Here is a 22,698-nt window from a genome sequence, read left to right on the forward strand (position 1 = left end):
CAGAAGGAGCTGTGGATGCTGGTTTAAACCGAAGATAGACACAAAAAGCTGGAGTTACTCAGCGAGTCAGGCAATATCTTTGGAGAAAAGGAATGGGTGACATTTCGGGTTGAGACCCTTCTTCAGACTGAGAGTCAGGGGAAAGGGAAACAAGAGAAATCACCCTTTCGCACTAGTTCTATGTTATTCCACTTTCTCATCCACTCCCAACAGACGAGTGACAATTTATGGAGGCCAGCTAATCTACGAACCCACACATTATTGAAATGTGGGAGGAAACCGGAGCACCCAGAGGAAAGCCACGCGGTCACAGGAGGAACGTGCAAACTTCACACCCACAGCACCTAAGGCCAGGATTGAACTGCACTACTTGTCATCCTGGGTTTCTGGGGATTTTCAGGAACGGTCTCCAGGCAGCCAGGAAGAATTCAAAAGAGCAAGTTCATGGCCACCCAAAAGGAACCGCGAGACAGTTCGGAGGCTGTTTCAAACCAGCCGTCTGTACTCGAGGTGGGCGGGAATGACGGCATCTTGTAGAACTGCAGTCAAGAGCAAATCAACACAGCAGTTTCAAGGTGCAGTGTCAACAGAGCAATTTCATGGCGGGGAGCAGGCTGCCACTGTCCATGGGAGTCTCGCATATGGGTGCTTCCCAGTTGCCACGGCAGAGCTGCATAAAAGGTTGTGGAATTGTTTTGTGGTGGGAGAGTGAGGCAGAAGTACACATCGGGATCATGGCATAGAGAAGACAGAAACTTGAGATCCTCCAATCGGATGAGGGAGGAAGATCGGGTTCAAAATGGGACCTCAGAGGTAATAACATGAATTATTGGTGTACCTGCCAGCGAGAGTGGGAACAGGAGGATGAGGGAGAACACACAGCTTGGGGAATAGTGTAGGAGAGCAAGCTGCAAGGTCCATGTGAGTGAGGCAGGAAGTACTTGTCAAAGCTGGGCCTGCAGTAAGGATCTCTAGTTTGGATGGGAAAGGTTTAAACCAAGTTGCCTGCTGGATGAGTACCAATAAGTGGAGTAGTGAGTCTTTTCTTTCGTTGCTGGCGCTTGTGTTTTGCAGCCTGGTGGAGGTCTTCTTCACGAAGTGCAGCTCCTTTGTGACCAGTGATTCTCCATGTTGCTCCGTCCTGTGCCAAGGTCAGGGATCTAATGCTGAGGCTCTATACCTGGTCAGGCTGTGAGCAATTTTGGGCACCATATCTGAGGATGTGCTGGCTCTGGAGAGGGTTCAGAGGAGGTTTACAAGAATTATCCCAGGAATGAGTAGGTTAACCTATGATGAGCATTTGTCGGTACTGGCCCTGTAGTCTCTGGCATTTAGAAGAATGAGGGGGGACCTCATTGAAACATACAGAATAGTGAAAGGCTTGGATAAAGTGGATGTGGAGAGGATGTTTCCACTAGCGGGAGAGTCTAGGACGTTCATAAAGGACATTTTTTTTTAGGAAGGAGATGAGGAGAAATTTCATGAGTCAGAGGGTGGAGAATCTGTGGAATTCATTGCCACAAAAGACTGTACAGGCCGTCAATGGATATTTTTAAGGCAGAGATAGATTTTTGATTAGTACAGGTGTCAGAGGTTATGGGGAGAAGACAGAATGGGTAAGGAGGGAGAGATAGATCAGCCATGATTGAATGGCGGAGTAGACTTGATGGGCTGAATGGCCAAATTCTACTCCTATCACTTATGACCTTATGGCCTCTCAGTGGGTGGGGCTGATGTGGCACTGTTTGGTTGGGCTTCTGATCTTCTGGGGGTTGCTGTCCTGCCTGAGGTTGGGGTTGGAGGATATGTGTTGAGAGCAGAGGATTTCACAAGCTGTCCACCTACTCACCCAACCTTGGCAGAGGCGGCAGTTCCCATATCACCCTCATCAGTTGCCTCAGAACCCAGGGAACGGATGTGCAACCAAGCCACTGACAATCTTTTGTTATGATGATCACGGAGAATTGCCTAATAATGTGAGCTTGGAAGAAATTGTTCTTTAAGAAACAGGAACAGCCCGGTTCATCTAGGAGTTTTCTCTAATTTTCTCAAATTTCAGAATATTTCTTCTTCCACCAAGCAACAGTGGAGCAGCAGTAGAGTTGCTGCCTTACAGTGCCAGATCATGACTACAGGTGCTGTCTGTACCGAGTTTGTACGTTCTCCCTGTGACCGGGTGGATTTTCTCCGGGTGCTCCGATTTCCTTCCACACTCCAGAGAAGTACAGGTTTGCAGGTTAATTGGGTTTGGTAAAATTGTAAATTGTCCCTAGTGTGTAGAATGGTGTTAGTGTACGGGGTGAACGCTGGTCGATGCAGACTCAGTAGGCCAAAGGCCTGTTTCCACACTATATCTCTAAATTCTAAAAGTCTAAAGGTTTTGCATGCTATCCAATCAAATTAGATAAATACCACATATAAATACAATCAAGCCAAACTCAACTACAATAGGGAAAGATACAGGGTGCAGAACATAGTTCTCAGCATTATAGCACAACAGTTCGAGAGACTAAGTCCAATGTCCACCATGAGGTGGAGGAGAATCAGACTGCACCCTAGCTAAGGAAGGACCATTCAAAAGCCTGATAACAGAGCTCAAGAAGCTGATCCTAAATCTGGTGGTGTGTGCTTTCAAGGTTCTGTAAGTTCTGCCTGACAAGAGTTGGTAAAAGAACTGACGGGGTTGATAAAAGTCTAAAGTCATGAAGTCAAGTCATGAAGTGGGGTACATCTACAACTCTGCAATTTCTTGCGATCTTGGGACAAGCTGTTTTGAAACTAAGCTGTGATGCAACCCAACAGTATGCTTTCTATGGTGCATCTGTGGAAGTTTGTGAGAGTCATTGGAGACATGCCAAATTTCCTGTGTCTCCTCAGGAAGTAGAGGCATTTATGTGCTTTTTTGGCTGTCACTTCTTCAACACGGTTGGTCCATGACAGATCATTGGTAATATTCACAACAAATTGAAGCTCTCAACCATTTGTCAGTGGACCATGGAACTTGATCAATTTAATAATTGATCTATAATTTAAACATTGAGTCAATATATATTCTTTTTACCTTTTAAGATCAGTAAATAAATAGAATTACGGATGGGAACGGTTTTGAGGGTCATGGGTCAAACACGGGCAAATGTGTGCCTTGCTTAGATGGGTATATTGGCAGCAGTGGCGAGTTGAGCCAAAGAGCTTGTTTCGGTGCTATTTGACTCCATGACACTAACTGTTTTAGGGAAACAGCATTTTAATCTGAAAATATCATCTTTTAAGTAAAGTATGTAATATGCCTGTTGTATTAAAGCAGAACAATTGATTTCAAATTACCTTTAATAAAAAAACATTTCTTCACAGTATCGTTGCATTTATAAGTAAACTAGTGGCATTTCTTTTCAATCTGGTGGCTCCCATCATAGCAAAGAACCAGTGAAATATTTTTTTTGGTCAGAGATCATAAAACAATTATGTTAATTAAGAGTTCAGTATTACTGGCAGAGGTGAACAGAGGAAAGTACCATGGTTTTATATCACAGTACAAACAGGACAATACAAAGAACTAAATCAGGCATTCCCCACAACATCAGTCCCTTCCGATGAGCTGTTCTGATAGAAGGTCATCAACCTAAAACATCAACTCAGTTTCTCTCTTCAGATGTTGTCTGATCTGTTGATTATTTCCAGTAATGTTTCATGACATTAATTTTTTTAATACTCCAGTAATACTTCTGTATTTTGGCAAAACACGACTAATTACAATGTTTCACTTTCCTAACTTATATCAGACACGATATTAATTATAATGATCTAATAGTTGCTTTGCAATGATGAGAACTATTGTTTTACATATCTTATATACATATAATGATGAAAATATATATTAACTTTTTGCAACCGACAAATTATATTCAGTCATCAATAGTTGCATAATTTTTTTAATTTTCCAGAATTTATTAATTCCAAAGTTGACCAGATGCCTTAAAATATTTGTCCTGTCTGAGACCTTGAGGACAAGATTGATTTAAACCATTTTCTTATATTCTGATATAGTTATACAGCCCTTACATAATTTTCAAATATTTCTCTGTAATGTTTGGAAATCAGGCATGGTTATGGATTTGATTTAAGTTGTAGATTTCTCCACTACATTCTGAAATTCACTAAGTTTTATATTAAAACAGATCAATATTCAAAGATCACTGTGCTGGGATCGAATTAAGTTGACATTGTATTGTTAAATTTAGAATTGATGTTGCAGTTGCACTTTGAAAAGTGTCGCATAGGATTTAGAAATTGTGACATATAGCTATTTATTTTCTTGATTTGGATGATTCTAATGTTTTTAGTTGAATTTTGGACAGTCAGGTAACAAAAATAACATTTCCAATAATGACTGATTTTCGTTGTGTACGCAGTTAATAAAGTCAGCTTCCTGTAAAAATTTCTGCACATGTTGTTTTTGAGCAACTGAGTCATGGATCAATAAGCATGCAAAGCTTACACTGAGTACTTTCTTTGATGATCTAATCATCATCGCATAAGGCCAGAAACACGCATTGAGCCATAATACTTCTACATGGTTGAGTCAAATGCGAATGGGCAAAATGTGGTTCAGTTCAAGTACATAACAGTGGTGAATGGTAACCTTTTTCTCCTTTATCAGATAGATGTTGTTCATGGTCTAATTGGCAAAATGTACCCAGTTGATAGAAGTAAGTTTGATGGACAGTCTAGAAGGATGAATGCCCCAGGTCATGAACAATTGCCAATAGATTCGCTGGAATGGGTCACATTATGGAACTTCTGAGTTGGGTTTTGCAAATGATGCTTTATGTGTTACTTACAATTAGTATCTGTTTTCCGTACAGATGAAGGATCAGCTGGATAATCTGCAGCATAGGACATTGATAAAACAAAGCTTGATTTATTCAAAAGATCATCCAATTATAAGAAAACAATTATCACGGACTACTTGTAAATTGCTCATACTTGTTTTAAAGAATAATGTTTCAATTTAGTAGCCGCTAATTCACATCCTTTTGCTCTCAAATAAAATATACTATTATTTAATCTCCACAGATGGAAAACATTTTACAGATGTGCACAGATTTCTGGACCAACCAATGGAGAATAGGAATCCACTAATAAATGTGGAAACTAGTCAAGAATCTTCTATGAAGATGCTCAAAGAATTTAAAGCAGGAAAATGTGGCAGAGAAGAAGTGGTAACAACTGGACAATGAGACCCAATTTGATAACCTGAGTTCTTGAATAAGCTAGGTTTGCAAATTTCCCTTTAAATATTTAGGACACCTCAAATAGACGAATACATGAAAAATTCTGTAAAATATTAAAGAAACAGACATTTTTCCATATTTTTTTGAGGTTTTAGGTTATCTTTTACATTTTATCTCTGACGCACCATGTCAAAAGGAAAATCTAACAGATGACAGATTTGCAATGGCAAGTTAACTCTATTTGGATGTTAGTAGAAAATTACATGTTTATGTATAATGAAAGGAAAATGGAGTTCAGAAGGTTTTCCAAATATTTTAAACCATCTAAAAATCCTAAGGATAATGCAACAAATCGAGGATTCTATTTGACATTTTATAGAATTGTACTGATATTAATCTAAAGATTTATAATCAAGACACTGCAAATGCTGGAGTCTCAAACAGAAACAGATAGAACATAGAATAGTAGAGCACAAGATGCTTTGAATCAACTAGCATCTATGGAGACAAAAGATGTATGTAAATATTTCAGCTGAGGATCCTGCATCAAGATTGAAAAGGAACTGGAAAGTAGTCATAGGAGCAGTAAATAGTCATAATTTGGGGGAGAGGGATGCCATAAACGCTGCTTTGTGGAAGGTGAAACGAGATGGGGAGGGAGTGAGAGACAAGTGAAACCAGATGGGGAAGAGGGAGATGGAAGAGAGAACAGAGATGGAACACATGGTAGATGATAAGCAGAAATGCAAGTACAGAAAGTCAAGATGCAGATCTCGCAAGAACTTCAGAATATGTGGAATCTTAGTCTTTCTTTAGGTTTAGAGTGCAGAATAAGGATGCCTTTATGTATCTGTGCAGATCCTTTGTTAAATCACACCTGGAGAATTGTGTGTAGTTTGGATCTTCATAACTAAGAAAAAATCTATTTGCCTTCGAGGCAGCACATCCTAGGTTCGGAGTTTCTGGGTTAAGGGAGTTTTCTATGAAAGGAGATTTAATAGCATGGGCCACTTCTTATTGGTGTTGGGGAAAATGCAAGTAATCTGATTGAAGCATGTAAGATTCTGAAACAGATTGGCAAGGCTGACATTCTGAGGCAGTTTTCTCTAACTGGAGAGTTTAGAAACATAACGTATAGTCTCAAGAAATAGGTTCACAATCTTGGAAACGAGGCTTGAAGAAATTCCTTTACTTAGAAGGTCATGAGCCCGTGTAATTCTTAACTCAAGAACTGTGGATGCTCCGATTTTCCTAAAGACCAGGATTCAGATTGATAAGAGTTTGAACAATAAGGAAATCAAGGAATATATAGATCAGTAAGAACATGAACATTAGGATCACCCATGATTTTCCTAAGTGACAAAACTGGTCCAAACAGCTGCCAACTAGAGAATTCACCCATTTGTTTCCATTGGAGGATTCTGGCATGGACCATTGGTGCTGGTTGCTCTATCAATACATTAGAGAAGGAAATAAACTGGGTTTGAATCCTGGGCATGAGAAAACACAGGTGTAGAGTAAGCCTAATTTCAGAATGATTTTAAAACAAACTTCTGGAGGAACTGAGCCAGTCAGGCAGCATCAGTGAAGGGAAATGGACAGATAACATGTCAGGTCTTGACCTTTCCTCAGTCTGAAGAAAGGTCCCAACCTCAAGAAAGGTCCCAATCCCTTTCCCTCCACAGATCCTGCCTGACCTGCCGAGATCCTCGAGCAGTTTGTTTTATGCTCGAGATTTAAGCATCTGCCGTTTGATGGGTCTTCAAAATTATTATTTATCCCCCATCTGTATGTATTATAGAATAACGTTTATACTCCAAATTAGATCTCAGATATAAGACAAAAATATATTTTAAAGTTATCAATTAAACACAGGCATAGATAAGTTGCATGAAGTTAGATTTTGCCATCACTAAATAATTTTTTCAAGTTTCATTCTAAGAATTTGACTTTTATAGAACGTGAACTATCTACTGTATCATATTAGTCCGTAGAGAGTAAAAACATCTATCTTTATAGATCTCTAGTACCTAAGGAAAAGTAGTTTTTCTCTGATGATTAAATAATGAAGGATAGTCAAAATATCATAAATTCTAGCAAGTGATGAATGGCCAGGCCTGGGTTTCTGTGTTTACAGTTCAGTCAGACATTCTGCACCAAAGATTTCTGGGGTAAGTAAAAGGAAAGACAAGAAAACTAATGGCTGACCTGAGGCACTGTAGGGTAGACTTCCCCTTACAGTGGCTGTGATATAAATAGTCACAATGCCACAGAGCAGAAGGAATCACATGCTGCAGTGAGTCCACGTAAATTTCCTCTATGAACAGCAGGCAAATGATTCTTTCTGTGATGTAAATCTGCCCATGCACTGCACAGACTTCTGAAGAAGCTTCAAGAACTGAAAACAAAGGAGTCACTAAATAGTAACTCAAGAGAATTGATCAATTGAACCCAAATGATAAGTTTCTGATTTTCACAAATATTAAGAGCCAGAAATACAGCACGGGGAGAGGGGACAGATTATAATGTCTTGTACATTAGCAAACTTCCAGAATGCTTAATAAACTGGCAGAATCAAAGTGTGGAGAAAATTGGATATTTAAATGATTGGCAATTAGTCTCCGAGGCTAGCTGGAAGCACTGTACAGGGATTTTTAAGCTTATACAATTTTCATTTACTCTTCCAGATTTCATTTTGACCACAAGGAGTACGGTTTGGCAAAATAATTCTTCGGGCTTTTCTCACCTATCATTGAGAGTATAACTTAAAAAACAGAGCAGTGAATTTGTTCACATCACAACATACTTACAATCCCTTAACAAAAGTCTGCAGCAACAACTATTTTGCACACTAGACCACTAATTTGGAAGGATTTCAAATGGACTTTATTTTTTTTAAATGCAAACTTTTGGTGCTGCACTGTTCTATAACCCAACAACTGTTTGATTGGTTCAAGACTGCCAACAATGATGATATTAACATTTTATTTTATACTGTTGTTCTCAAATAATTCAGTGCGAATTCCCGCGATGAGAGGGATGTCCTATCGAGGACCTGGACAGGTTGGGTCTCTATGTCTTGAAATTTAGAAAAATAATACATTTATTCAAATATATAAAACCTCAGAGGGCTTGACAGGATAGATGTTGAGATGGTTCCAATAGTAGGAGAGTCATGAACAAAGGACAGAACTACAAAATATAGGGCTGGTCACTGAACACCGAGGTTCTTCTCTTAGAGAGGAATGAATCTCTGGAATTCTCTGTCCCAAAGGTGGTGATGGGCAGTTCATTTGATACGTTTAATGTGGAGAAAGGTAAATGTTTGAAGGATCAGGAACTGGCACAGAAGAGGATGCAAGATCAGCCATAATCATATCATGAATGGCTGGGCAAGCTTGTGACTTGGTTGCCTATTCCTGGTCATATTTTCTTGTGTTCTTACGAAAGAGGTGCAATAATTGCCTTTCTTTCCCAGTGAATCAGATACATTCAGCAATATGGAAGATCATGGCTGCTGGTAGTGCACTGCATGAATAATTTGGAATCCTTCTTTGTGGAAATTAATAAGCCTAACTTTTCCACTTTGTGAAATAAAACCATATATATATATTACAACAACTTGCAAAAAAGCTGCTGCTTATTTGGTCACCAGACACTGGGTACAAGCACTTCAAATGTTTTGTTTAACATTAACAATCATCTCTTTCGAGAGGATTTACAGTAGAATGTATCCAGCTTTTCCTTGATTAATGGTCATTGTAAAGTGCACTGACGCTCAGTGACCACAATCAATGATTTGTGATTCCACTTATGGCTCAACAAACATTGCAATGTTTAGGTGGTTTCACACAGACACTGTTGTATTTATATATACTTTACATATTCTTCTGTATAACAACTATTTTGTACTTAAATGCAGACATGTATTTTAGGTATCTAATGAAATGTTACATTTACAAAAAGAATGTAAAAAGGCAGCATAAGTTACTAGAAAAAAAGTTACACTTTAACTGATTATTTGTGACATCATATATACATATTAGTTTGGCAGATGAACATTCAATGGCAAGTCTGCAGCTTGTTGAGATCAGCAGTCATTTTCCATCACTAGTAGTATGTTTTCACTCGGAGAAGTGTTACATTCATTGCTCCATTTGTCACATTACACCAAGACTCAGAATTGTGCTTTAGAATTCCCAAAGTATTAAAACCAACCAACCCGAGAAGGCTTTCAAGTGCAAACCAAATGTTACACGTGATTACTTTCATTTGGCAGTTTTGACAGATTTTTCTGTGGTTGTATTGTTGTGACATTCTGCAGCTTGGTCCCCAGATCCGATATCCACACCTTCCTTCTCAGGTATGGCCTCGAGGCTTCGCCTTGTCTTGGACGGTTCTGCATTCCCAGTGCCTGGCTTGTTCAGACCACAAGACATTGCAGCATAATGGATTTGCTTCAGGTTGTCCAATGCTTCAATTTTAGCATGTTTCAGCAGATCAGCTTGCCCCTGTCGACAGTAAATAGTTCACAAACCACAAGTTAAACAAATTGCTTATGTATGTACCAAGTGCACAAAGCAAAGATGCAGGGGAGGAAACTCTGAGAAAGTGGGTAACTTTGTATGTGGAGGGCTAATCTTACTGATCCTATTCATCATGGATGCCAGAGCATTACCCTAATGGTGACAGATCCTCCTCTGGCAGTGAGGAAGCTTTGTTTTTGAAGACCCCACGTACTGTGACAGCAAGCAAAGGCGAAAGCAGAATTCTTGCAACTATAAAAGCTGAATTTGATTTGTAATGGATTTTAAATACCACTGGCAATCAGGAACAACAACAAAACTTACAATTGATATAATTAAGGAATAAGAAACAAAGAAAAGTTAATTTAAACACAGAAAATACCCAAATAATTAACAAGTCAAGTAAAACAAAATAATTTTAAATAAGTAACTTTGCTTCCTGCTCCTTTGCTGTGCAATTCTCACTGAAATGAATGAGAATATCAGATCCCTTGCTGGTTCAACATGGCAAAGATCTGAAAGGCAATTTCCTGAGGAATCCCAGGAAGACCCCAGTGACCAATTTCTGGACACGTCATTAGGAATCAATGAAGAAAATAATCAGTAAATTAGGTGGTTAGGTTGGCCTTTAAATGTTTCCTTGGATGGAATGAAATAAGTTTGTTCTGATCTAAAATGACCTTGTAAATAGCATTACGTTATTCATCATCAATCATGGTTAGTGCATTGAAAAGACGCACCTAACTTCCACTTCTAATTTATCATGTATTTGAAACTGGTATTTATGCTACCTAGATTAAAGTTTTATTGTTTCATAGACCTGAGCAAAACAAAGGGGTAGGGTGGTGAATTTTACTCTACAATCTGATCATACCAAGTAATTCCTAAAAGTTTTTTTTTTCAAGAGTTGGTATTATTTTTATAGAAATATGAGATTCCTCATCCCCGAATGATTTATGTTCAATTGCATGTAATGAGTATTTTCAAAAGTCACATGGGTTACTGCTGCAAAATGACTGTTTGACAGGGGATAAGGTGTGAGGGAAGGCAAAGTTTCTGTGCTTGGATTTTGGCTCCAGCAAATATGCTTAGTGAAATGGACCACATAACTGAATCAGTGCATTCGGCAGCACTGAACATTCGTTCGCCTATTATGAAGCAGAAGCACAAATAAACAAGATATGATGTCCACAAATAGACAATAGACAATAGGTGCAGGAGTAGGCCATTCAGCCCTTCGAGCCAGCACCGCCATTCAATGCGATCATGGCTGATCACTCTCAATCAGTACCCCGTTCCTGCCTTCTCCCCATACCCCCTCACTCCGCTATCCTTAAGAGCTCTATCCAGCTCTCTCTTGAAAGCATCCAATGAACTGGCCTCCACTGCCTTCTGAGGCAGAGAATTCCACACCTTCACCACTCTCTGACTGAAAAAGTTCCTCCTCATCTCCGTTCTAAATGGCCTACCCCTTATTCTTAAACTGTGGCCCCTTGTTCTGGACTCCCCCAACATTGGGAACATGTTTCCTGCCTCTAATGTGTCCAATCCCCTAATTATCTTATATGTTTCATAGATCATTTTAAGAATAAGGGGTAGGCCATTTAGAACGGAGATGAGGAAGAACTTTTTCAGTCAGAGAGTGGTGAAGGTGTGGAATTCTCTGCCTCAGAAGGCAGTGGAGGCCAGTTCGTTGGATGCTTTCAAGAGAGAGCTGGATAGAGCTCTTAAGGATAGCGGAGTGAGGGGGTATGGGGAGAAGGCAGGAACGGGGTACTGATTGAGAGTGATCAGCCATGATCGCATTGAATGGCGGTGCTGGCTCGAAGGGCTGAATGGCCTACTCCTGCACCTATTGTCTATTGTCTATTGTCTATTTAAAAAGTAAAAATATGGTCGTAGTATGAAGTAAGATGGACAAGTCTGCTCCAAGTGATTATTCAGCATCAGTACTGAACACCTCTGGGGTTAATAAAAAACTAAATAAAGCGTGAGAGACTGATGGGGAAGCATGTATCTATAAACCCAATGAAGAAAAACCAAATGGTTTCACATATGGGAGAGAATATTTTACTAATAGGCCAGATTGCTTGCATTATTTATTTTAAAATGCTTGCTAAAGGTTCAATCACAGTTCATTACTCCCAAATGAAATATGACTGAAGCATTTTTATGTGCACATTTCATAAAAGCAGATTTATATGGGGCATGTTGGTTTTATAAGGAAATAAGAAGACTGGTCAGCCCCTTGAGCCCCAATTAGACCATTCAAAAGATCACAGCAGATTTGATCATGATCTCAACATCACCTTTCCACTCCTCTTCCCATAGCTCCGAATTCCCTTGTAGTTTAAATGTTTGTCAAACTCTGTTGTGCATATATTCAATGACTCTGCCTTCTTCTGCATACTGGGGTAGAGAACTCCAGTCACAACCAGCCTGGAGGAAACATTCCTCTTTTCCATTTCAAATAGGCTACTCTTTATTTTGAAACTATGTTTCTTATATCTAGATAACTTCACTTGGGGAAATGTCCTCTGAGCATCCACTCCATCAATCCTTCTCTGAATCTTAATTCACAATAGCCTCCTCCCGCTCAACATTTCTTCTTCTGTCAACTGCTTCGTTAGGAATCCACTTACTGAACCATCTCTGAATATGCCAAAACAAGCACAACCTTCCTTAAATATGGAGGCCAAAACAGCACACAGTAATCCAGGTGCAGTCATACCATTTTGTCTCAAAACCTCCTATCATTTACCTACTATACTCTGTGCAAAAATGGTCACCAGTCTAGGAGCCCCGACTTACTCATTGCACCTCCAGGTTCAGGAATAGCATCTTCCCAACACCATCAGATTCCTGAACACTACAAAACACCAACTAAACTATGAACTATGGACTGTTTTGGTTGCACGAGGACGGTGGTCTTTTTTTACCTATTGGGGATGTAATTTATTGATTTTTGTTTTGTTTTATTACATGTTATCTGTGAGTATTGTGCTTAAAGGCCTGTTATGCTGCTGCAGTTCAAATTTCACTATTCCTTTGTTGGTGCCTATGACAATTAAATGCTCTTGACTCTCTTACCTGAATACCAATCTGTTGTGTTTCATGCATCGGGACCTTCAGATCCTACTGTATTAATTTTCAGTTACTCTATTTAAATAAATTTGCTTTTTCATTCTTCTTTCCAAAGTAGATATCCTCATATCTGCCCATTTTAAGCTCCATCTGCAAAATTTGCCAGCTTACTCACACTGAACTATCAGCAGAAATCCAAGCTTCCATGTGCAACTTTTATGGTTGGCCATTGATTTGCATAAAAAATGACTGGCACATCATGCAGGATTTTCAAATGAGCCAGTGGTTAATGGATCTGCACTGACACATCGATGGTTTGCAGGCTGGATCTGATGGTCTTATTGTTCCAATGCTTACCAGCCCCAAGGTTCTTGCAGCGATGTTGAGAATTATCATGCGAGATGTTTTGTTGCCTATCCTCACTGATTATGGTCTACGGGTCATTAAGTCAAGAATCTAGTTATCGAGCGGATGCTGACTGCAGCTGGTCCGCGCAGGTTCTGAGGACGTGGACTCCATCCAGACCAGTTGCATACCCTGGGTTCTTTGATCTGACATCTGCTGCTGTGCCCATTGGTACAGGCACACCAGAGGCTGTCGGGGCAGGTAACGTCATTCCATTGAGCTTCTGTTCAAAGCGAGCAAAGAATGCATTGAGTTCGTATGGGAGGAATGTGTTTTTACCAGTGATACTGCTCGATTTCACCTTGTAGCGCGTTATAAAAAGCCACAATCAACAGGAGTCTGTAGAGTTATCCTGGGACTCTAGCTTAGTCTCGAATTCCCTCTTGGCATCCTTGTGAAGATCGTACATGGATTTGCTGAACTGCTTGGGATCATTTGACTTGAATGCCACAGGTTTCTGTGCTGTATGACTCTAAGACTCTAATCTAAACATTTCAGTAGTAATCTTATTTAATGATTTTTGAGAGTTTACACATGTCAATGGCAGCTCGTTAGGGTGCGGTGGAGCCTCAGCAGTTGTCATGGCAACTCTGGGGGTGCAACCAGTCAATTATTATGTGTGAGGTCCTCGCGGTGGTGAGGTTTTCAGAGCAAGAAAAGATCCACCCCATGATTTTTTCCATAGAAAAAGTAATTTATACTTAATGCCTCCTTTAGATTTGAAACTTATAATCATTGTGCATTTTAAAGAAATGATTTCTCAGACTTTCAGAAATAGAGTCACATCTTATTGGGGATGTTCTCTCTTGTTTGAAAAGTAACAAAATACATTTAAAGAAAAGATATTTAAAAAGACTCCATGTACATCTCATGCTGCCTCAGCAAGGCTACCAGCATAATCCAGGACGAGTCGCCCCCCCCCCGGCCACTCCCTCTTCTCCCCTCTCCCATCGGGCAAACGGTTTAGAAGTGTGAAAACACACACGTCCAGATTCAGGGACAGTTTCTTCCCAATGGTCATCAGGCAACTGAACCATCCTACCAACAACTAGAGAGCAGTCCTGAACTACTATCTACCTCTTTGGTGACCCTCGGTCTATCAGACGTTACTGGACTTTATCTTATTCCCTTTATCATGTATTTGTACACTGTGCATGGCTCGATTGTAATCATGTATTGTCTTTCTGCTGACTGGTTAGTACACAACAAAAGCTTTTAACTGTACCTCGGTACACGTGACAATAAACAAAACAAACTAAAACTCTTCAGACCTTCACAGCGACTATACATTCATTCATGTCATATGCAATAGTGCTTGCAACCTGCCTTAAACCAAGCACCCATGCCAGTTCTGGTGCCCCCCTAAAGTGATATCCCTTCTCTTGCTTGTTGGGTGTTCCCACAGGACTCTGCCCTTCAATGTCCCGCAGTGGAAGGACCCTGGAATGTGGTCCTCCCCCACAGAGCCTTGGCGTTGGCTGCACCAAGCTTTAGTGAGTTCCTCAACATGTACTCTGGCAGTCTGGAATGGACCAGTTGGCAACGTTCCCCACAGATATTTCGCTCTGCTGGGAGGCCAACAGGTTTCGAGCAGTTCCATGTACCCACCACCATTTGAGTGAATAGGTTGCCCCTCAGGTTTCTATTACATCTTTCCTCTCTCACTTTAAACGTATGTCCTGTGAATTTTCTTTGTGATTTAGCACAGATGAACCAAACATTCCTAAAGCATTTTCTGGGGAAGTGAGAAGAACTGGGATAGACACAAAAAGCTGGAGTAACTCAGCGGGACAGGCAGCATCTCTGGAGAGAAGGAATGGGTGACGTTTCGGGTCGAGACTTTGGATGATAGGCAGGGAGAAGATAATGGGGGTATGAGAGGGCTGTGAAGATCAGGGCATAAGTGCAGATTGGAACAGGGTGGGGAAAATTGGGAAGGAAGCAGGGTTTATAGAATTATTGAGGACGCCGGAGAGAAGAGAGTGAACAGGGATGGGGGATAATCAATGGTGTGACAGCAATTAAATATTGCCGGAGTTAGGGATGCAGGGAATGATTTAAGGAGCCATGAAGTAAGTTAGAAGGGAGTGTAATCCAATCTCAAGGTATGGTAGTTGATGCTTGGGTGATGGAGGCAGGAGTTGGAAAATTACCGAGAGCCTGTAGAGAAAACAACAACGTTTCTTAGGGAAAGTCAACTCATCTCTAAAGATTCTTTGTTGCTGGATACCCCAACAGTGACAGAGCTTGGACTAAACTATCTTGTTCAGACTTGCTTGTGAAGCACGTGCCACTTGTAAATTATGCATGCACTGTGAACAAAAAGTTAATCATAGGCTGCTACAGCACATAGGCCAAATGCCCCATTATGCCCATGCAGGTTCTCTACCAGAACAATGCTCTTGTTCACTCACCACCCTTTTCTCCATTGCTTTGCACATTTTTCTTCCCCATATACGTTTCCTATTCTTTCTTGACAGCCACAGCATAACCCGCATTCCAGATTCCAAACACATACTGCAAAAAATGTTTTTTCCTAAGGACTCTCTTAATTCTCTTTCCCTTTAGTTTGCATCAGTGCACTCTAATCCCCAATCTTTCTGCCAACCAGAACAGCCTCCCACTATCCACTCTGTGTAAGTCAATCATCATTATCAACTTCTGCCAAATTTTTCTCAGCCTTCTAGAAAAATACAGATTCAACCTGTTTAATCCATCCCTGCAACTGTGGTTTAGGTTTATTATTGAAAAACGTCCCTCATCCCAGGAACATTCTAAATCTTTCCGATTCCTAATTCCCCCACCCCATTAATGCCTTCACATCCTTCCTATAACGTGGCAGCCAGAATTTAACATAATACTCCATTTGGGGTGAGACCAGTGTTTTATAAAGATACAGCAGGACTTTTCTGCTTTTGTACTCGGTGCCTCTATTGATAAAACTCAGAGTATTTAACTGCTTTCACAACCAGCCCTGCCATTTTCAATGACTTGTTCACACATACCCGCAGGTCTCTTTGCTTCTGCACCCATTTAGAACTGCATCCTTTATTCTGTTTTGCGTCAATCATGCGTTAAATACCAATTGATGGCATAACAAATCCTGACTGGCCTCAATTCAAATATATGTCATATGTACAGAGGACCTCACTGAAACACAAGGATGTGAGGCACTTAGGTTATGATTGAACATAGCAGCAGATCACATTTAGCAATCATGTTTCCACTGAAACACTGCACGACGCAGGCAAATTTCTTGTTCCCTTACACTTCTGAAATATACTCGGGCGTGTAACCCTATGATACTCATTCTTCTGGGAAACAAAATTCAGATTTCCATTATCGATCTCCCCAGCACTGTCATTCCATGTACTCTCCATAATAAACTGATAGAGTCAAAACAAAAGGTTTCATCTCAGCTGCACTTTAGAGAGGCATAGAATGGGTGAAGGCACAAAATCATTTTTCCATGGTTGGGGAATAAAAAAAGGTTTAAGGTGAGAGGGGAGAGATTTAATAGGAACCTGGGGCGTTAGGAGCAATGTCTTCACACACACAACGGGTGGTGGGGGTAGGGGTTATCTGGAACGAGATGCCAGAGGAAGTGGCTGAGACAGGGACAATAATAACATTTGAAAGACATTTGTACAAGTACAAGGATAGGAAAGTTTCAAGGGATATGGGTTAAATGCAGGCAAGTGAAAATGGTATCTTGGTCAACTTGGCCAGGTTGGGCTGAAGGGCCTGTTTCCATGCTGTATAGCTTGCGAGATACAGCAAGGAAAGGGACCCTTCAGCCCACACTAACCATCAAGTACCCATTTTTACACTACTCCTACTTTAATCCATTTTAACGATCAACTTTCCCCAGACTCTACACACCAGGGGCAACATACAATGTCCGATTAACCTACCGATTAGGCACATCTTTCCGTTGCGGTAAGAAACCGGAGAACCCGGATGAAATGAGGATGTTCAGATCCCACACAGACAGCACTGGAGGTCAGGTCTGAACTCAGGTGGCTGGAACTGTGAGGCAGCTTCTCTACTACTTTTGCCACTCAATATTTGGCAATAGCAGAAGAGATTTGACCTAGTTTATTCTGGGAACAAAATATAATATAAATACTGCATTAATCTAGTTTTTAATCTTGAATAGTTACTATGGCTCATTTGCCAGCATTCCTGCCACAGTGAGATGTTTGGGGAATAAATCTCATTCCAACAATTTGAAGAACGAAAATTTAATTGTCGGCCCGGTGCAGTACTCTGGTGATGCTGCAATGCTGGAAGTATTGTGTTAGGAATGAGATATTAAACCAAGGTCATGTGCTCGCTCAAGGGGCAAGATATCTCATGCAACTATTTCAAGGAACAGTCTGAAAAACACCGGTGCCACCTTGTCCACTCAATAGGACTGAAAATAGGATAGCTTTGAAATTTATCACGTTGCTGTTTGTGGGATGCTGCTATGTGAAAATTGGCTGCCAAATTTCTGACATCATAGCATGACTTTAAAACTACTTGTCTGGATCTGAACTCCCATGAGGCACTTGAAAGAATGCAAATGCTGCAATAATTCTATTCTTGCTTTTTCAATATCAATTCAAATGTGCACTGCTCACAGTGAATTGCTTTGTATCTCATCGGGCTGAAGTGAAAAGGATGAACAGCCTGGAAATTCATTGAATATTGCAACATTTGTGTGAGCCACAAAATATTTTTTCTTAGAAACTATTCCTTCCAGACTAACAGATGAACACAGGCACCCAGGCACACACAATCAATACCTTCCAAAGTGTGTAATACATATCTGGACATTCCTTCAATTACTTTCACTTGTGTTTGCAAAACCCGCAAGTGGCACACACCATCATTCAGACATCATTCAGAAGAGGATCTTTAGAAAGCTTATGGGGCTCCCTTCTGTTCCCAGGATCGTGATTCTGGGTAGGTCTATCTTGATTTAAAAACATGACTGGAAATGTACAACACTCTGATTGATGCTCCAAGCTCCTCACTCCAAAAGTTTCTTCACCCATCTGGTCTAGATATTAGTACTTTTGTAGTTCATTATTAATGCATATATTGCTTTGTTTTTACTTTCTTTTAAACAGAAGCTGTGTCAGAATAGTGGAGTGTAATTGGCAGTGCCCAGGGTCATAACTGTGTTCACTCACTGTCCTGGGAAACATCTATCACTCAGTCAACCCGTGAGGTTGAGCAGTTAATCAATTATTTCATTGCTATGTTCCCAAAGGGCAGTCAATAGTTATCATGCTTCACTCATTACAAACGTAATTACACTTCATGGAGAACTTTATTGGCTATAAAGCGATAGGGATGCTCTGAGATCGCCTCAGTTGTTTTACAAAAGGCATATTCTTTTCTTCATTTTGGATAAAGAAGTTTAAGTGAATTGGGTTGCTCAACTGTCATTTCAAGTGGACAAAGTGACTGAGATGGGGAAATGTAAGTGTGCAACAGTAGACCTTAAGATCCATGAAAGGAATGTGGGACTGCAGCAAGCTGACAGACACTGATCACTGAAATCATGAAAAACTGGTTCCGACTGTGCAGAGAGAAAGTGGAGGCAGGTCGCATGTGAGAATTCAAGAGGGAGGTATTTCAGTAAAAGCACCAATGGGAAACATAAAATCTCAGAATTTCTTTAAACTTTGCACTCTAATTCTTAATACACCTGGGCTTTTCAGGATCACACAATGATCTTGAATGTTTTGTACACTTTGCAGTATTTGTGTAATATTCAGACCTGTAGTCGACAGAATCTAGTCTTTAAATCCATATTAGCTGCTCTCTAACCTCTAAAAAAGAAGACATGCCAGTTTACAAGTCATTTCCAGATTGTTCAGTTAGCCGGACATCACTGTTGTAAAGAACAAGATTTTGCTAACTTATCTTCTCAATAGACTGGGTATAGACTGGGTCAATGTTGGTTATGACTCCTGAACACAGTCATGCAGCAATGTGTGTATTCCTTCTCAGCTCAGGGCTATAGGGCAGCACTGTGCCATAGCAGTAGATCTTGCTGCCTTACAGTGCCAGAGACTGGGTTCGATCGTGACTACAGGTGCTGGCTATATGGAGTTTGTACATTCTCCCCGTGACATGTGTGGGTTTGCTCCGGGTGCTCTGGTTTCCTCCCACATTCCAAAGATGTACAGTTTTGTAGGTGAAATGGTTGGTAAAATTTAAAATTGTCCCTAGTGGGTGTAGGATAGTGCTAGTGTGTGGGGATTGCTGGACAGCATGGACTCAGTGGACCAAAGGGCCTGTTTCCGTGCTGTATCTTTAAGCTAAACTAAACTACATGCTTATAGCTTCTCCACAGCAGAGAAAGAAAGGTGATGAAATACAAGATATTAAACTTTTTATAATTGTTCCCTATCTATCCTAACATCGTACATTCCTTGTTTTGGGGAAAGGGAGAATTGGGAGGCAGAGAGAGGTGGATAAGAAAACTTTGGCTTAAAAAAACCCTGCTTCTTTCAGCTCAGGTAAGAAACTTAAATAAAGTGCAATTAAAAATGAAGTTAAAAAAGGGTTGGTTTTGAAGGATGGAATGATGCAACACAAATAAAAATCCATGAGCATTTATCTTTAACTTTTCATGTGTTCTTCACATAGGGCGAAGGACATGATTCAAAGATGTAGGTTACAGACTGAACACATATTCATTAGCGTGATGGTTGATGAGGCGGAAAAAGCCATCAGGCATGCTACATGACCTGGCTTAAAAAGAAAACAACGCATTTCCCAGATCACAAATTACATTCATTCTGTTGCCACAGAAAACATAATTATAAAGAAAGCTCTGATGCAGTTCCTGTGTCCTTCCTGGCAACAAGCTTGTCTTAATAACTGCATTCCTTGACGAGAGACACAACTGTTTATACATACATTTCTCGATTTTTCTATTGCAATAGTAGTTTTGCAGTTCCATTTCCTCAAGTGATAATACTAAATTACATGAGATTTTGAAAGAAAATGATTTGTTTTCTGGACAGGAGATTACTTTCCTATAATTTGGTTTCAGCCTATCATCAGATAAGTGGTGTCACTGTCAGTTTCATGACCATATTTTCCACATTGAATCCAAAGTTGCAATCCAAAGTAACAATATTTCACTGAACATGTGACAATTATGGTTTATATGGAATAGGAATTGCAAAACTAACATCTTATTCATTTGTAAAAATCTGTACATTTTACCTGAAAATAAACAGCTCTTCTGTAACCATATTATCAATTATCTGCGGTCTTGACTATAAAAATTTAGAGCCATGGATTCATAGAGCTACACAAGATGGAAATAGGCCATTCAGCCCTTCTTGTCCATGCTGAATATGTTGCCTAACTGAACTAGTCCTGTGCCTGCCCCATATCCCTCCAAGACTGTCCATGTGGCGTTTGTAAATGATATAATTGTACCTGCTTCTACCACTTCTCCTGGCAGCTCCTTCCACTATGCTTCACCATCCTGAACCTTTTACAATCCTTTCCCTCTCACCTTAAACCTTTGCATTCTAGTTGTAATTGCCCCTACTCTGGGGAAAAGACTCTAGCCATTCACCTTATTATGCACATCAAGATTTTACAAACCTCTAGGGTCGCGGCTTCCTACGCGTCAGGGTAAAAGACCCAGCTATCCAACCTCTATTTGTAATTTAATAGCTTAAACCTTCCAGACCAAGCACCAACCTTGTAAATCTTTTTTGCGCCCTTTCCAGTTTAATGACATCCAACCTACTACAGGAGGGCGACCAGAACTTTACACTGTACTCCAAATGTGGACTTCCCAATAGCACAGCCGTAACATGACTTGCAACTCCTGTACTCAACATACTGACTGATGAAGACAAGCATGTGCATCACCGTCCACTGCACTGTGTTGCCACTTTCATGAAACTATGTACCTGCACCTCTTGCTCTCTCTGTTCTACAACATTCCCTTAGGACGCAAGGACAGTTGCTGTGCAAGACCTGCCCTGGTTTGTCTTACCAAAATGAAACGTATTTATCTGAATTAAATTCCATCTGCATTCCCTGATCCGATCCAGCACTGATCCCTGTTCCATACTGTTACCATATTCTTACAAGGCTCCGGTCTGAAAAACAATCCTCTACCACTTCTGTCTTCTACAATCAATTTTGTATCCACTTGGCTAGCCCACCCTACATCTCATGTGATCTAATCTTCCAGACCAGATGTTTTACAATGTTGGAGAATATTTGGCCCATTGTATTTGCATTATTTAGAGAACAATCCAAAACAGTGTCCTCATGTGTGGTTCTAAAAATTGCTCCCTGTGGCAAAATAAGTTGCTTTAATAGCAAAACCAAAATGTTTTAATATTTTTTTCCTATACTCGCCTTTTGAATATTTTTAAATGATGTTTCATTATTCAAGGATGTAGCCTACCCTTATTCAATCTATCAATTCCTCCATCATTTTTAAAGCCTCTATTAAATCAACTCTTAACCTTCATCACTGGCAACAGTCCCCGCATTCAATATCTCAGATTGTAGCTTCAATTTCTCATCTCTGCCACTGTCCCAATGAATTTGCCCTGATACTCACGGCTTTACAACCTTTTTTTAAAATAACATATAAAATATTATACACAATATCCAACTATGGCCTAAATAATCTTGTATGTAAACTATCATTACTTTTGTATTTTTTGTCATGTTAGTTATGAAACTAAAAATTCCATTAATTATTTTATGTTTTAATTTGCCACAATCAGTATGCTGATGGAATAGTGAATAATACCTTAAGAATAGTGATGTTCCATGTAAAGCTCTCAATGGCTTTATGAAGCTTTCTTCCTTTAAGGCCTTCTTTAATTCCAATATTGTTCAGATTTTCATGGAAGTCCATGGCTGAAAGCAACACACATTTGTTATTCCTAAGCAAATGTTACTGGGCGATGAAAGACTTTAGTTGCATTGTTCAGCAATACTGTTCAGCCACATCTGTAAAAAAGCTGAAAAAGCTATTTGGCTCTTAAGTCTGATCATTATGTAAATGATGTACGATCCCATCATGGACAACACTTCACCCGTGTGATCTTCTGAAAGAAAACTTTGTATTCACTAATTTCAAAACATAAATGATTAAGGTCATCATTCATCTCCAAATGTTGAGCTCACTTCACTTTCACTGTTCCTTACTGCAACCTAACCACCTTGCAGGTGTGCCAGTGTGGACATGTACAGGTAATTCTGCAATAGCACGCATTTCCATAACGTGAATTGGAAGTAATGCGATCAATGAATTAGGGAACACAACTTTTTTTGCATTATTAAATTGAACCATTACCTCAAAAACCTGGCACAATGCTGACCTGTTCAGCAGTTGCCTTTTATGTTTTTATATATGCGATGAAGCTCTCCAACTAGATGAATGATCTACCTATTTTAAAAAA

General features: G+C 40.0%; 1 protein-coding gene across 3 annotated transcripts in view; it reads right to left on the reverse strand.

Moving 5' to 3' along the window:
* Nucleotides 1-3,318: 3,318 nt before the first annotated feature.
* plcl2 (phospholipase C like 2) overlaps nt 3,319-22,698 on the reverse strand; it is a 252,196-nt gene continuing 232,816 nt past the window's right edge. For 2 of the 3 annotated variants that reach the window (XM_078418041.1, XM_078418023.1), the window contains 2 exons: nt 22,044-22,153; nt 3,319-9,742 (listed from right to left, as the gene is read on the reverse strand). In XM_078418041.1, the coding sequence (XP_078274167.1) occupies nt 9,500-9,742; nt 22,044-22,153 (353 nt within the window). In that variant the 3' untranslated portion in view covers nt 3,319-9,499. The remainder of the gene's footprint in view (nt 9,743-22,043; nt 22,154-22,698) is intronic. The other variant, XM_078418033.1, reaches the window with a different exon arrangement.

Source organism: Rhinoraja longicauda, chromosome 2 (assembly GCF_053455715.1).
Source record: "Rhinoraja longicauda isolate Sanriku21f chromosome 2, sRhiLon1.1, whole genome shotgun sequence".
Classification (NCBI taxonomy): Eukaryota; Metazoa; Chordata; class Chondrichthyes; order Rajiformes; family Arhynchobatidae; genus Rhinoraja; species Rhinoraja longicauda.